Below are 14554 nucleotides of genomic sequence, written 5' to 3'. Positions count from 1 at the left end.
TTTTAAAAACCAGTACATTTAAATGGTTATTTTCTTTTTTTGTTCTTTTTCAAAAAGGACACTTAACTGTATTAGAAGCTTTTGTAAAAGCTTGAAGTAGATGCTTTTTTATGAGAACAAAGATGGTTCTGTTTTAGGTTAGCCCTCTGGCAACCTTTTATTTTCATTGGATATCAGAAGTGCTTTTTTAAAACTTTTTTTGTGTATAGTGATGGCAGACAAAACAGATTGTTAGCTTATTCTGTTATTACTGTTAGCAATTCTGTGTGCTGTTTTTTTGTGTGAAGACAGATACAAGATTTTGGTTATTATTCTTTCAATCTGCATTTTTCTTTGTAAAGCTTACATTAAACAGAAGTCCTTTTTTTAGGTATTTAACATACTGTATAACGATTAATCAAGCAATTGGCAAATTTGATAAGGTAACTGACTAATAAATTTGTTTTAAGTTCATTTTTCTCTTAAAAATAAAAAAAGGCAGGCAGAATTTTGGACCTACCTGCTTCACTGAAATGATGACATTCTTGTTGCAAGTAAGTTTTGTTGTCTTTTTAAGGATATAATGAACAGTGAAAAAAGCTATGATTCGTTACCCAACTTCACTGCTGCTGACTGTAAGTATTACCTAGTTGTTACTGCTTTCAGTGAAATAAGGAGCTTCTGAAAACAGATTTGTGGGCATCTGTTTGTTTGAACATAAGCATGTGAATGTAGGTGTACAAGCGTTTAAATAGTGATATTAAGGAGCATGTGCTCTCCATACAGGGTTCTGACCACGTGGTCAGCGCTGGAATTGGGCTAGTTTGAGTACAGATAGGCCCGGTGCAAGACCTTGTACAGCTTCTGTCCGTCCTTATATCGCGTTCCTGTTTGCTTGTGCTTCTGGGTGAAAAGTCTTACTGGCTGTTGGGCATCAGCAAGCTGAGTTGCTGGTCCTCTCCTAGTGCGTTTTTTGGCATGTGTCGGGCAGAAAGCTTTAGCAAGTTACTGAAAGGCTGTTGACGCTCCTGTGAATTAGAATCAGTGTGGACTAAGGGATGGTGTACCAGAAAAGAGAATCTCCTATTTTATGATGTTCCTGGATGTGCCAGATGTTTTATAGTGTTTTCTATTAGACTGTTGTGAGTATAGGATGGGGAGATTAGGAAAGCAGAAACATTGAACCTGGTGGAGGGGAACAGAGTAAGAGCAATAGCCTACTGGTAAGTCTTACGGAGCAAAATGTAAGCTGCTGGTGTAGGGAAGGTGTTAATCGCACCTGCCACTGAGAAGTTATAGCTAAGACTTCATTCCTCACCTTGGGTATGAATTTATATAAGGATAGTGTGTAGTCAGGTGAGGAGTAGCCTGCAGCTTCTGAAAACAGTTGGTTTGGTTTTGTTTTTAAAAAGATATTGTCAGTTAACTGTGCTAATTTGCCTCTATATTTTGTTTTTGTTTTTAAAAGGGATCTTGTTAATGATGCTAATTTGCCTCTATGTAATGTTCACACTGGGGAAACATATAAGGCAAAACCTTTTTTTCCTCAGCTCCATGTAGCTTGTTGGAAATCTAGTGATAGGAGTATGAAGAAAGGAAAGGCTTCTGTGTTTGAGTGGCTCTTTGCATTTGGTTATTTTTCCATAACAGTTCTGTTACTTTAGCAGCAGCTGCCAGTCAGTGACTGTGGTATAATTAAGTTAAACATCTTTATTAACATTTTTTGATAAAAACTGGTGTGGAACTACAAAGCTGGAGTTAAAACTGAGACAGAATATGGGTTAAAACTAATGAGTGGTTTTCCAGTATCTGTTCACAGTTCCTTAATGGTTGAAGGCTAGAGATTATAGAATTAAATTTTGATTCAGTTTAGCTCAACTGCATCTTAATCATCTTCCTTAGAGGCTTAGGTGGCCTTTTTTGCTCTAATTCTTAGTTTGAAGTTCTAATCCAGTGTGTAGTGTGGGCTTAGTTTTTATTCCTCCTAACTTCTGACCAAAATCTGGTACAACTTTAGTCCTGTTTATTTGAAGCAGTTATTACCTGTTGATGTGAGTGTAGGAGAGAAAGGGCTTGGATTATTCCCATATCACTCAAGTCACAGGGTAGAAGGGATTTTTTTTAACCTGTACAGAGTAAATGAATGGGGATGGCTTCTGGTTTTAGATGCACGCAGTTCTCTGTCAAATTCTGTTTGAACTGAATTTAGCTCCTATAAATATCCTTTTTTTTTTTTTTTTTTTTGGAAGAAACAGTAATTAAAAATAGTATTATAGAAATAGGTGTGATTCTTTGAGGAATGTTTTATGTACCTTCAGCTTAAGACTGTCTTAAGAGAAATAAAATCATTTATTTTTTAGGTCTAAGACTTCTTGGTATAGGAAGAAACCAGTATATAGATCTAATGAACCAATGTAGGTCTTCAAAGGTAAGTTTGTCTTTAATTTTCCCTCCTCTTTCCTTCATCTTTCCCAGTGCCGTGCTGTCGTCCCCCCCCCCCCCCCCCCCCCCCTTATTTCATAGAAAATGAAGATCAGAATAATTTCATGGGCCTGGTTAGTTTAATAGTGTGACTACCTGACTGTGACATAATGTATTTCTAATTATATTGTCTTTCCTGAAGTTAATGCAAGAGCTCTTTAATTTAAAATCAAAGTATACTAAAGAAAAAGATATTCAGTGCTATATTTTTGTTTTGGATTTTTTTTTAAATCTTATATTTTCAGAGCTATATTTACTTGTGACATCAGATAACTAATGTCTGCTGGCCACTATAAACATGGAATAATGATATTGGTTCTGGAAGAATTATTACATGTTTCTGTGGGTGGGCTTTATTCTAGGATAGCCCTCCCATCTAGGTATAAATTTTTATAATACATATGTTTTCCTCTAAGACAATGGTAATAAAGATGAACAGGTGTCCTTGCACATGAACAGCACCTGTGGAAAACATTGTAATGACTGTCGATAGAAGTAGGCCCTTTAGTTCACAAAAGTTCTTTTCTTCAGGAAACTTGTAAGTGCTCTTACAGTAGGTTCACAGTGCTCTTTCAACCAAAAGTGTGCTTACCAAAATGTGAAGCTGATAGTGAACCAAAAAGTAATGGCTACACATGGAAGAGAAGATATTTAGGTCTATAAATAAACAGTATCATCCAGTTTTTCTTTCTTGGACTGACATTCAGTGTACTTTTTAAGAACCATGCTTATTGAGAATGTGGGGTACTTTGTCTTTTAAAGTAAATAAAATTGTTCATAAAATGGTTTCTTTTTTTAAGATCACTGAATTCCTTTAAAATACCCAATTTGTATACTTTGTTTGCTGTGCTTTTACCTGTTCACATCAGGAAAACGTCCTAAATAGTTTAAATGTGGACTTGATCCTAATGTGTTCGAATAGTGTGGTTTTTAATTAGTGACATATACAGTACAGATGAAAATATGGGTTTATGTGAAGACTTAACAGTATCAGATGTAAATAATTTTTTCCTTCTTAATTTCATGTGATTTGAGAGAGGAGGGAAACTTAGTAAATGACAAGGCTAGCAGTATTTGTGTATGTCCAGCCTGTGAATATAATGTACTTAAAAATGGATGTTTATAAACATCCATTTTTATAAAGGTAAATGGCTGTCTGCAGATGTGACGTGCTCTTTATTACTATCTCAAATGGGCTGTACCACTGCAGAAATTTTTCAGAAGGAAAACTGCTCATGATCTGTTACCTGTGAAACCCGTGGAGATTGCTATAGAGGCATGGTGGGTTGTGCAGTCTGGCTACATCACTGAGGATGACATCAAGGTATTGTAGTATGGGTTGCTTCTCTAATTTTAGTTGAATACTGATAGTCCCTGAAAGCAGGGGCTTCCTTTATTCTACATAAAGATTATGTTGCAGGTTTATAAGTACTCTGTAATGGAAATTGTGATGTTTTCTTTGTTGACATATTCTGCCCTCTCCCTTCTTTGTACTTTCTACATTATGTACAGTGCTGAGGTAGTTTTGTGTCAACTATCTGTGGTAACTGATACGATAATGTGCTTTGAAGGAAATAAAGAACAAAATAAGTTTTCTTAAATTTCATATTTAATCTCAGAGAGCTCAGTTTTGACTGAATCTTCACCTTGAGTATAATTCCAATCTGAATGCCAGTGGACTTTGAGATATATATATATATATATATATACATGTTTTCATTGTTTCTGCTCCTTGTGTCTCCTTCTTGGTTTTTTTTTTTTCATTGTTTGCACATGAAGAACATGTGAGCTGCCTTAATGTTTCATCCTCATTCTACTTCCATTCTCGCAGTTTCTTTTCACAGTCATTTGATCTGGATTTAATTCCTTCTCTGGAAGTCTTTTGTTTAGATTGAAACATATTTAAAGCAGCAATGGAATCTTTTTTGGAATATCTTGGCAGTAGCCCCTTAAAGTCTGACATCTGATCAGCTCAGAGTAGTTGACCTGATGCGTATTATTTTGATACTGTAATGGACCCCTTTCTAGAACGGTTCCAATTGTGTGGCTGAATGCTTAGTTTGAAAGCTTTAAAGAGCAAACCTATTACACTGTGGACTTCACTTGCCAAATACCTGTGCAATTAAGTACTGTTCCTGGAGCGTGCGTAATTTTGTATGAGGACAAGAGTAAAAAAATGTTAAGACTTTAACAGGAACTGCAGTGAATTCTTCAGTGCACATAGTTTAAGAACTTGCATTACTTCCTATATTCTTATATTACTTATGACTGATTTGAGGCTGAAATTTTTGGCATTTTTTCAGTGGTATTAAGTTACATACACTCATTTCTACAAGATTAACATGATTTCTTTTACCTAGATTTGTACTACATCGGAGAAGTCTGCTATTGATAAGATCATTGATTCAGGTCCTCAGCTTGCTGGTTCATTAGACTTCAATGTAGTTCACAGTAAGTTTTTAATGACACTTCTCTTCTGTTTGTAGATTTTGCTTAGTAAGTTCTGAGGGTACTGCCTGAAAACTGGCAATAAAAGGGGATGCAGGCAGCTGAAGCATAAGAGGAGGTGGAGGAAAATACTCAAGAGCTTGTACAGGCTGCAGTCCAGATCTTGTAACTGTTTAACAGTGAGCCGCGAGCAGCTGTTGTTCTGTTGTTGTTTGATTCAACAAATTCTTTCATTAGAAGCTATCACTAAAGATTGTGGGGGAAGGGTATGTAGATGAGGACAAGAGAAACTAAAATTAAAAATGTCAGAGTTAGTAATCCTGGGTGGTAAAACTTCACTTCTTGCTTTTCAGAGAAGAGTTGTGATTTTTTTTTTTTTACTCTTTGAAGACCATAAAATGGGGCTTAAATCTAAGAGTGTGTCGTATTTCTCAAAGGTCTGCAGCTGTTACTGAAAAGTGATGTCTCCCCCCATTTCAGTGTAACAAGTATTAGATATACACAAGTCATATTAGGCAAGGAAGTACATGATGACCGACAGACTCCTCCTTGAGAAGTCTGTCTGTAAATGCTTGGCTTATTACAAGCAACGGAACCTGTGCACTGTAGTTTTCTTAAGAAATTGAGTCAGAACAAAACAAAAGTGAAGCAGGTGAAATTCAAGCTGTGGAGTGGGTCTGAATCAGTATAGGGCTTAAGAAAATTTGAATTCTGAAAATGCTTCATAGTTATTCTCTATACATGGCCTGGTGTTGCTTCTGGAGAGGGTTACAGCTCAGGTTTAGTAGGTTTAGGAGGATGTAATGTAACTTTCTACGTTAATTCATGGGTAGAAAAAGAATGTATGGAAATTTAATGTAATGGACTGCCAGTAGGATGGGATTTTATGGGGAAAGAGGACTGTTTAGTCCAAACTGCGATGTCATCAATACATTTCAGGTACGGTAAATAAAGAAGTATGAGAACTGAATCTGAAGGAGAGACAGTGAAAAGCACCATTAGCATGTTGATGGCTCGTAATGTCATCCTGATCCATCAAAGCCGATTTGCTGATACACTCAGCTGTGCAAACTCATGTGTGTGTCACTGCCCATGTTGAACAGCCGTTGTATCAGCATGAATTCAGGCTAGTTACCTGCATTAAACGAACATTTTATTTCAGATCTGATTCGGGGTGGTAATTTTTCTAGTTATACTATAATATATACATACATGCTATAGCTGGGCTGAGCGATGTTTGGGAAACATCCTGACAATTTTACTTCAGGTGTTTAGCTCTTCACCTGAGGGCGGTTGGTACACGTGCGCTGCACTGTAATGAATATGGTGTAGATGGGAGTGATCTTGGGTAAGAAAGGAACCGCAGAGAATAAATTTTCTTATTTTATACAGTGTAATTTAGCTTTATGCTTTACTGTTATGGTATAGCTGTTACAAACCTTTAACTCTAGAGATAAGCATGCTGAAATGTTTTGTGCTTCCTTAAAAACTTCTCCCAGGCCTATCTACTCTTCAGAACTCTGCTGATATGCTTAGTGCTCGAATCAATCTCATGTGGAGAAAGTGTAATTTAAAAATCTACCATATTATTGTCCTTATTGTATGTGATGTCCATCTGTATCTGCTGCAGCTTTGCTGATGACTTGTGCTGAAGTGCCCCAGAATTTATTTTTGCAGTTGTATAAAAAAAGACTTTTCTGTGAAGATGTGTGGGAAGGATGTCTGAGAACCATCAGAACTGATGTGATTTAGTTTGTATCCTTGCTACGAAGTGTGCAAGTTCCAGCCTGAGTTAGGGGAGAACCAAAATGTAGCCAGCATCCTCAGCTGACAAAACTAATTCAGGATTAAAAAAAAAAAATGCACTTCCTGACAGTACAGTGATGATGGTGAAAACTAAATTAACGTTTAGGCAGAAAAACACTCCTCTCTGTCAGATGTAGCTGCTTTGATTGGTGGTTGTTCTGCTCTGCTGTCCTGAAAGTAGCTGTAGAGCTCCAAGTGTACTGCATTAGACTGCAAGTAAAGAACTCTGGTTTAGGGTGACACCTGTTTAATATTGTGTGTGGTTTATTGATCCATGCATTGCAAAGTAATATTCTGTGTTGGAGGCTATCAGGAAAAACCTTGAATTCTGCATTGGCTGATGGGGAAGTTTACTTAGTGTATCATTAATAGTCTGGAAAATGCTTTTCTCTGAAACGATGTGCTTTTATTTATGAAGGTTTGTATAACAAAGGATTTATTTACCTTGATGTACCAATATGTGATGACAGCTGTATAGCAGGTAAGTAAATCTGTAATGGTATTATACCTATGTTTTCTTGGCTTCATTTCAGTTATCCTGTAGTTCTCTGCCTTGGAAGCTGTGCATGAGTTTGCTTCAACAAAGCATTTGAGCTATAATTTTTTTTCCTAAATGTTTTAAACTCTGTCAAACTGTTGTTTTTATTGTGTATAGTATTCACTTCAACTTGAATTCTGAGATTTTAATCCATATTTGGGCAGATAAGATTCTGTAAAAGAGTTATGGCATGAATTAATAATTACCCTCCTATATACATCTGTAATGAAAAGGGAGAATAGCATAGAGAAACATAGTTGCCTTACCAAAAGGCCATGGGTTTTTTTTACTCCTATTTTCTATACAGATGCAACATTTTTATAGATGCTGAATTCATCCTTCATGATCTTGTCACCTCAATTATAGACATGCACTGTGTCTGGGGACTGTGTAGGCGCTTAAACTAGCACAGCGTACGGCTGCCCTTTGAACAACTCATTATGTTATGCTAGGTCTTGGGGGTGTTGGAATGCCATATTATCTGTAAAGATTTAAATTGTTTAGAACTTGGTCATGCAGAAGTACCTGTCATTGCTGTAGTGTAGAGATCAGTTAAGGAAAAGTCCTCTAAATACAAGAGACTTCATGCTTATATAATACTTTGGGAATCTTAGCTTTGGAGTGTGGTGTGGGGTTGTTTTTTTGTATTTCATTCCAGTCAGAGCCATGATGTAATCTCCAGACACATTACAAAATCATTTTATGGGCTGCTGACTGGAAATTCTGTGGTGGATGAGCCAGCGACTGCAAGGCTATGATGTAAAAGTCAAGTGGCTTTAGTTTTTATAAGAAAACACATTGACAACCATAAATTTTCTTAGGGAGTGGGAGAATTTTAAATACCATGTATGCTATCTTTAGGCTCTTTGTGACTGGAAGAATCTTCAAACTTACAGGTACCATGAAAACTATATAAGTGTATATTTATTTTTCTGGTCTTATGCAGTTTCAGTTTAATTAAATAAGTTACCAGATTGTAATTTTGCAAGTAATTCTTCTTTTTTAGTACCACCACTTGAAGGTTTTGTGATGAACAGAGTGCAAGGTGATTACTTTGAAACACTCCTGTACAAGATATTTGTTTCGATAGATGAACACACTAATGTGGCAGAGGTAAGTAAAAATTACCTCCCTGTGTCAGGGAGGATAGGAATACTTGAAAGGGCTCAAAGCACACTGCTGAGAATACTCAAGGCAGAGATATGGATTGATACAAGTGATTTCATTTAGAAGTATTGCCAGGCTGAAGATCCAACGTGTTTCTTTTATCTTGAACGTGACTTTTATAGTGCTTCAGGCTTGAAGAGTACCTTCAATTCAGTGAAAAATTCCATCAGCTGGAGCAAATTTATTTAGGGTTGACTAACTTAAACTGTTTTATATGAGCTAGAACTGGAGAAACAGCATTTTCCTAGTGTGAAATAAAAAAAAAATAATTCTTTGGCATTGAAAACATGCAGAGTATTAGAAGACGCTCAATATGAGTTATGCATCTTGCTCAACTTTATTAATAGTTTCTAACACTACTTATATAGAACCGATACACATGCATATTCGTAAAGCAGAAATATAATTGGTTAGTAGTCTCTAAACGCGCGCGGTTCTCACACCCCTAATTATCATGACTAAAATAAGCATTCTACCCATGTAGCTAATTGTGTTGCTGTGCTTCAGCCTTGCAGTTTGTTACTCCCTGTTTTCCCATACCGGTCCCTATCTTTCTTGGCCCTGCACCTGCTTTCCCAGCAGCTGTATCTTGTTACAGCCACAGCCTGTTGGCACAACAGAATTACTTGGTCTCAGGATTCAAGAATAGCTCAAGGCTACCTTTCTTGTTAACTTCAGCACAGCAACTTCAGTACAATTCTGATTACAGGCCTATTCTAATACCAGGCCTGGATTGTGCAGATCTTCAGAGATTCTAAGGCCATGCTTCTGCAGCCATTCTTCTGCAAGTATTGTCTTAAATAGGAATGTAACTTTTGCTAAGTATTTATCATTTTAATGAGAAATATGTTTTCATAAGGTCTTATTCTCAAAACTTCGTGAATAAGCACCTGAAAAATACCCATTAAATATATCCAGATTTGTTTTTCTCTTTGTATGGCTTTTGATATGCATGAGTAACCTAGAAATTACACAGTGGAAGATGACCTCGTATTTCTTTTGCATGCTTTCAAGTGGGACAGTTATGAAACTTTATCCCTTTTTTTTAATCACTTGTGGTGAACACAATATTGCTTCTGCAAGTACAGGCTGGGTTTAAAAATAAAGAAAACCCATAAAAAGAAAGCCCATGAGTGGTGAATTACCTTGTATTGTTAATACTGTATTGTTAATTTTTTTATTTTTATTTTTATTTTAGCTTGCAAATGTCCTAGAGATTGACTTATCTTTAGTAAAGGTATGTGTGTATAATGCATCTGTTGAACTTGACGTGGAAAGTTCATTGTCTTGCAGCCTGGTTTCATATAACAGTTGCTTATTACATGTGTGTCTGTTTCTTCAGAATGCTGTGTCCATGTATTGTCGGTTAGGCTTTGCTCATAAAAAAGGCCAAGTAATAAACCTGGATAATCTTCATCCATCATGGAAGAATGTTCCTTCAGTAAACAGACTGAAGTAAGTGTCTTCATTCTTTCACAAGGCTTACTTTTCTCGTTGAAGAGAAAGCTTTGAACCAAAATCTGATTGTAAAGCTATTGGTTGTTTTCTTTGACTTCTGAGGCAACAAATGTCACTTGGCTTTCTAATGTGTATAATAACAAGGATACTTGATCCTTTTTTTTTCTTTTTTTTCTTTCTTTCTTTAATCTGAGGATAAGGGGTGGTAATATAGCCTGTAAGTTCAATGTACTACTTTTGTTGCTGTTACTTAATGCTGGCTTTTTGACCTTTAAATGCCTAGTTGCTCACTTTTGAAGCAGAGAAGTGTATACTTGCTTTAAACTCCTAGGGCCAGAAATAACAGCTGTTACTGTGCTAGTACAGAGACAATGTCTCTTGGCACTGCTGTCAGTGAATACGTACATAAAATTTGCTTGCTTGGTATCAGGTACCATTGCAGTTCTTTCACTGACACCTATGTATGTCTATATCAAATCCTGGAAAAGTGATGTTAATACCAGTCAACAAAGGATTCTCCAAGTTGGAGTGCAAAGTTGCATTAATTAAGAGTTGTCATGTGTTCTTAGTTCAGTATCTATTAAGCCCTTTAAAATGACCACTATGCCTGAGTTTTCTTTAATGTTTATTCAGACTGTGAGAAGAAAGTGAATTAGATTTTTTTTTTTTCCTTTGGACTCTTTGACAGCGGTGATTTGAATTTTCAGATCTCTTTTTCAAAATCTGGTATTTTCAAACCCCTAAATAAGCTCTTCTGCTGAAGCTAAAGCAGGACTCCGAGGGATGTCAAGCTTGACTGATTCAGGGCTTAGAAGTATTGAAAGGCATGTACTGGGTATGCCTGTGCATGGACTACTAGCACTGGAAGGCAGAGATACTTCTCTGGTGCTACAGTGACCAATTGATGTGGATTTTAATTCACATTAATAGGAGTACTTTGGACGCTCAAAAGATGCTGCTTTCATGGGACAGTGGGGAAAACAGAAGTCCTATACAGGAAGCTGGGTCATCAGCCACAGATACAGATACCAACAGCCAAGATGATCCAGGTTAGCACTAACAGTAAACTTTAATACATTAGGATCAATTACTTCTATATTTCTAGAGTGCCATAGGCTGTAGAGGGGTCTAGAAACAAGTAAAACACAGATTGTGTAGATCCTTTTTTCATATGGAACATACAGTGGGGGAGGTGGTGTCTATTCTTGGTTTAAAATTCTGTAGCCATATAGCTTTTCTTCTGAGGATGAGACTGACCTGTATTATGGATATCAATTGATGCAAAGATACGAGCTTCAATTGAGAAGTCAATCAATAGTTTAGTAGTGATAAGGGAATTCTGTTCCACTCAGTATGGCAATAACTAACTTTTTTCTGTATTTCTTCAACTTGATGAACTTATTGTAAAAGAAATAAAATGTGATCATGTATTTTCTTTTTGTTCTCTTAGCTGAAACAGCCAGTGTGAGCAGCCTGAATCTGTCTAGTGGACACACAAAGCGTATTGCCTTCCTGTTCGATTCTACTCTCACTGCCTTTTTAATGATGGGAAATCTTTCACCAGTATGTCAAAATTGTTCAATGTATTATGCCAAGAATAAATATGTAGAGCTTTAAAATACTTTGACTTCAATATAATATGGTTGTAATTATTAAAAAAAAACTTGTGTTACTTGTTAAAAAATGTTTTTGCTTAATAAAACTTTACTTACCCATTCCATTCTCAAAGAATTAAGACAGTTTTGTTTTGTTACTCCAGAACTTGAAAAGTCATGCAGTCACTATGTTTGAAGTTGGGAAACTGTCGGATGAGAGTCTTGACAGCTTCTTGGTGGAGCTGGAAAAGGTAATCTGTTTGTTACATGTTTGATCAAATGCTTTTTCAGCACTTGGAAGTGTTTAAAGGGCCAGAAACACCCAGTATTTTCATTGTGTAAAACTGCTTATTTAGCAATACAACGATAAGAACAAGCACCTTATCATACTGAACCTGGTTCAGTTAAATGTTTCTTATTCACAGCATTTATTTCTGTAGTGACTTTCAGGTGCACACTGTGTATGCATATGAATGTGGTGAGTCTGGTGAGCAAAGTGAGTTCGTGAACTACATTTCCCTGAGTCTGTATGTCGACACACCTGCATTAGGGCTTGTTCAATAGAAATCACTTTCTTTTTAGTAAAGTATTAATATTTCTGAAAGTCTGCATGTCATTTTTGTAGGAAAATTTGACCATTATGTCTGGAATGCTTAACCTATCCACGTTTTAAAGATAATTCTAGAAGGACAACTGTAGAATTTTGTGGGAGGACCACTGGCAATTGCTGTATCGTTGTATACCAGTCAGCATGACTGGACATTTAAATCCTTTAACCTAAAGACTGTGTCATAGTTCTGATTTATAGATGTTGTATTTGTGTACTTTTTGACTGTTTGACTAGCATGGCCAAAACTCAATTTTTATTTAACAGCCTCTGCATATGAGCGGCAGGGTTGTTACTCAATTATGAAACTTTAAAATGCCGATTTGTTAATCTTTCCTTTTATGTAATTGTTGCTTGTGGAAACTACCTGCCACTTGTATGCATTTATGTTTGTTTTTTAGGTTCAAAGCACAGGTGAAGGGGAGGCACAGCGGTACTTTGATCATGCGCTTACGCTGAGAAACACAATACTGTTTTTGCGGCATAATAAAGATCTGGGGGCACAAGCTGTACAGCCTGATCAACCAAATAATGGTACTGTGAATACTCTTGAGGAAATCCTTCTAAGTTTGTTTACTTACCTGCTGTGGGCTCAGTTTTCTGATTAAGCTGTTAGTTCAGAAAGCAATTGTTTCCTACTTGTTTTGGCTTCAAACTATTTTTAAACATCACTTTTCCATCATCCTTTGAGCCTGCATTACTGGCTTTGCCTGTTGAATGACAGATCTGGTTGCCAAAGCTTGGACTTAACATCCAAAGCAATAGATTAAAGCATAATGAAGGCAGGACAAGCTGAACTTGAGGAAGAGATTGGTTTCAAATCTTGTGCTTCTGAAGGCCATATAAAGGAGTCATTGTTTACTCAGAGTTGCTCTGTCAAATGAAACATTTTTCAAGTGGTGAAAGGGAGTGTATTCTTCTAATGGGGGTAGATATTTTTTTTAGATGTTTCTTACTTCCTCAGTATCTCTGCTTATTTCCTGGGCTCAGTTAGTTGGTGAGAAGCAAGCTGTAGTTCTGCCAGACAACCCTGTATGAATGAAACTGCTAAAGTTATGTACAGTTTTATTAAAATTCACCCCAATAATTCAAAACTTAATTGTGGAAAATGTTGTATTTCATGACTTAGCAGGGGAGAATGGAAAATCTGAAATAATATCTTGGGTTGTGTGTTCAATCCTAAGTGATAATTTAAGAATCTTACATTTTCCACATAGGGTTTCCATTGGACCTCTTACGATGTGAGAGTTTGCTCGGCTTGGATCCAGCTACGTGCAGCAGAGTTCTCAACAAAAATTATACTCTGCTGGTTTCCATGGCACCACTTACCAATGAAATTCGACCTATTAGCAGCTGTACACCCCAGGTGAAAAAAATACGGGGGGGTTCCTCCCCAGTATCTAGTAATGTGGTATCTTAACAGCTTTGTTTTGGATACATCTGTGAGATGTCCCTTTCAAAGTAACCCAAGTACTGGCATGTAGAATAGTATAGCAATTAATCTAAAAGTGTTTAGTGAGGGGAAAACTCAAGTATTCACATTTGTTTTATTTATTTACCTGTTCAATTTACCTGTTCAGGTAGAGTCAATGACAGATACTTTGTTCTTGAATTTGTAGTCATAGAAAATACTATCACCTTTCTGTAAAGTCTTGCAATACTGGACTAAATACCTAGAATATTAGTAGCAGAGTAATACATTTGAACTCCTGTGCTGCAAAACTAGATTTATATTTCTTTAAAACTGTTGATTCATAAATGATAGCTGTACGTAAAACAGTTGCAATGTTGAGTTCTTCCTAATTTCTTGAATAACCTCTCTTCAGCATATTGGACCTGCAATACCAGAAGTCAGTTCAGTTTGGTTCAAACTGTATATTTACCATATAACTGGACAAGGACCACCTTCTCTGTTGCTCTCTAAAGGAACACGTCTTCGAAAACTTCCAGACATTTTTCAGGTATGGTATTCATGGATTTATTTTTCCTCCCTTCTCCAAATGTTTTAAAGATACTCTGTACACTATTTAGGGATGGCAGTTATGTCTCCTTGTCACAATGTCACTCCAGTGTATTTATGCCACCCCTTTCAATTTTAATGTAAAATATGCTACTGCAGTCATTGTGAATTTAAGTTTATGAGCCTATCCCTAGAGTGTGTTACAAAGATGTAGAAGACCTATATCAAAAGATAAAAACCTAGTATATTGTGCTTTTTCTAGTATCATGCGAGATAGGACATCTCTGCATATATCTTTCCCTGGTTTAGAAGATGGCTAAGATGATCGCTTTCAGTTTGGCCACTGTAGAAATCTGTGATGGAGGCTTTGAAGTTCTAGGCTGTAATTATCCCATCAGTTTAAATGACGGAATAATAAAGATTGCACTAGGTTAGACAAAAGGCCTTCCTAGCCCAGTAGCCTGTATCTAGCAGTGGCTGGAAGTAGGAGGAACAAACTCAGCATGCAATACTTC

General features: G+C 36.6%; 1 protein-coding gene across 1 annotated transcript in view; it reads left to right on the top strand.

The window, feature by feature from the left end:
• The window catches only part of FAM91A1 (family with sequence similarity 91 member A1), a 29008-nt gene that overhangs the window by 3590 nt on the left and 10864 nt on the right, over positions 1-14554 (top strand). The window contains exons 4-17 of the mRNA XM_056331667.1: positions 557-614; positions 2340-2407; positions 3671-3784; positions 4821-4911; positions 7133-7195; positions 8259-8365; positions 9618-9656; positions 9762-9874; positions 10808-10926; positions 11328-11440; positions 11637-11723; positions 12481-12613; positions 13297-13445; positions 13906-14040. Coding sequence (XP_056187642.1) covers positions 557-614; positions 2340-2407; positions 3671-3784; positions 4821-4911; positions 7133-7195; positions 8259-8365; positions 9618-9656; positions 9762-9874; positions 10808-10926; positions 11328-11440; positions 11637-11723; positions 12481-12613; positions 13297-13445; positions 13906-14040 — 1389 coding nt within the window. The remainder of the gene's footprint in view (positions 1-556; positions 615-2339; positions 2408-3670; positions 3785-4820; positions 4912-7132; positions 7196-8258; positions 8366-9617; positions 9657-9761; positions 9875-10807; positions 10927-11327; positions 11441-11636; positions 11724-12480; positions 12614-13296; positions 13446-13905; positions 14041-14554) is intronic.

This window comes from Falco biarmicus, chromosome 3 (assembly GCF_023638135.1).
Source record: "Falco biarmicus isolate bFalBia1 chromosome 3, bFalBia1.pri, whole genome shotgun sequence".
Lineage (NCBI taxonomy): Eukaryota > Metazoa > Chordata > Aves > Falconiformes > Falconidae > Falco > Falco biarmicus.
The sequence above is the reverse complement of the archived record's forward strand: the minus strand, read 5'-3'. Positions and strand labels throughout refer to the sequence as shown.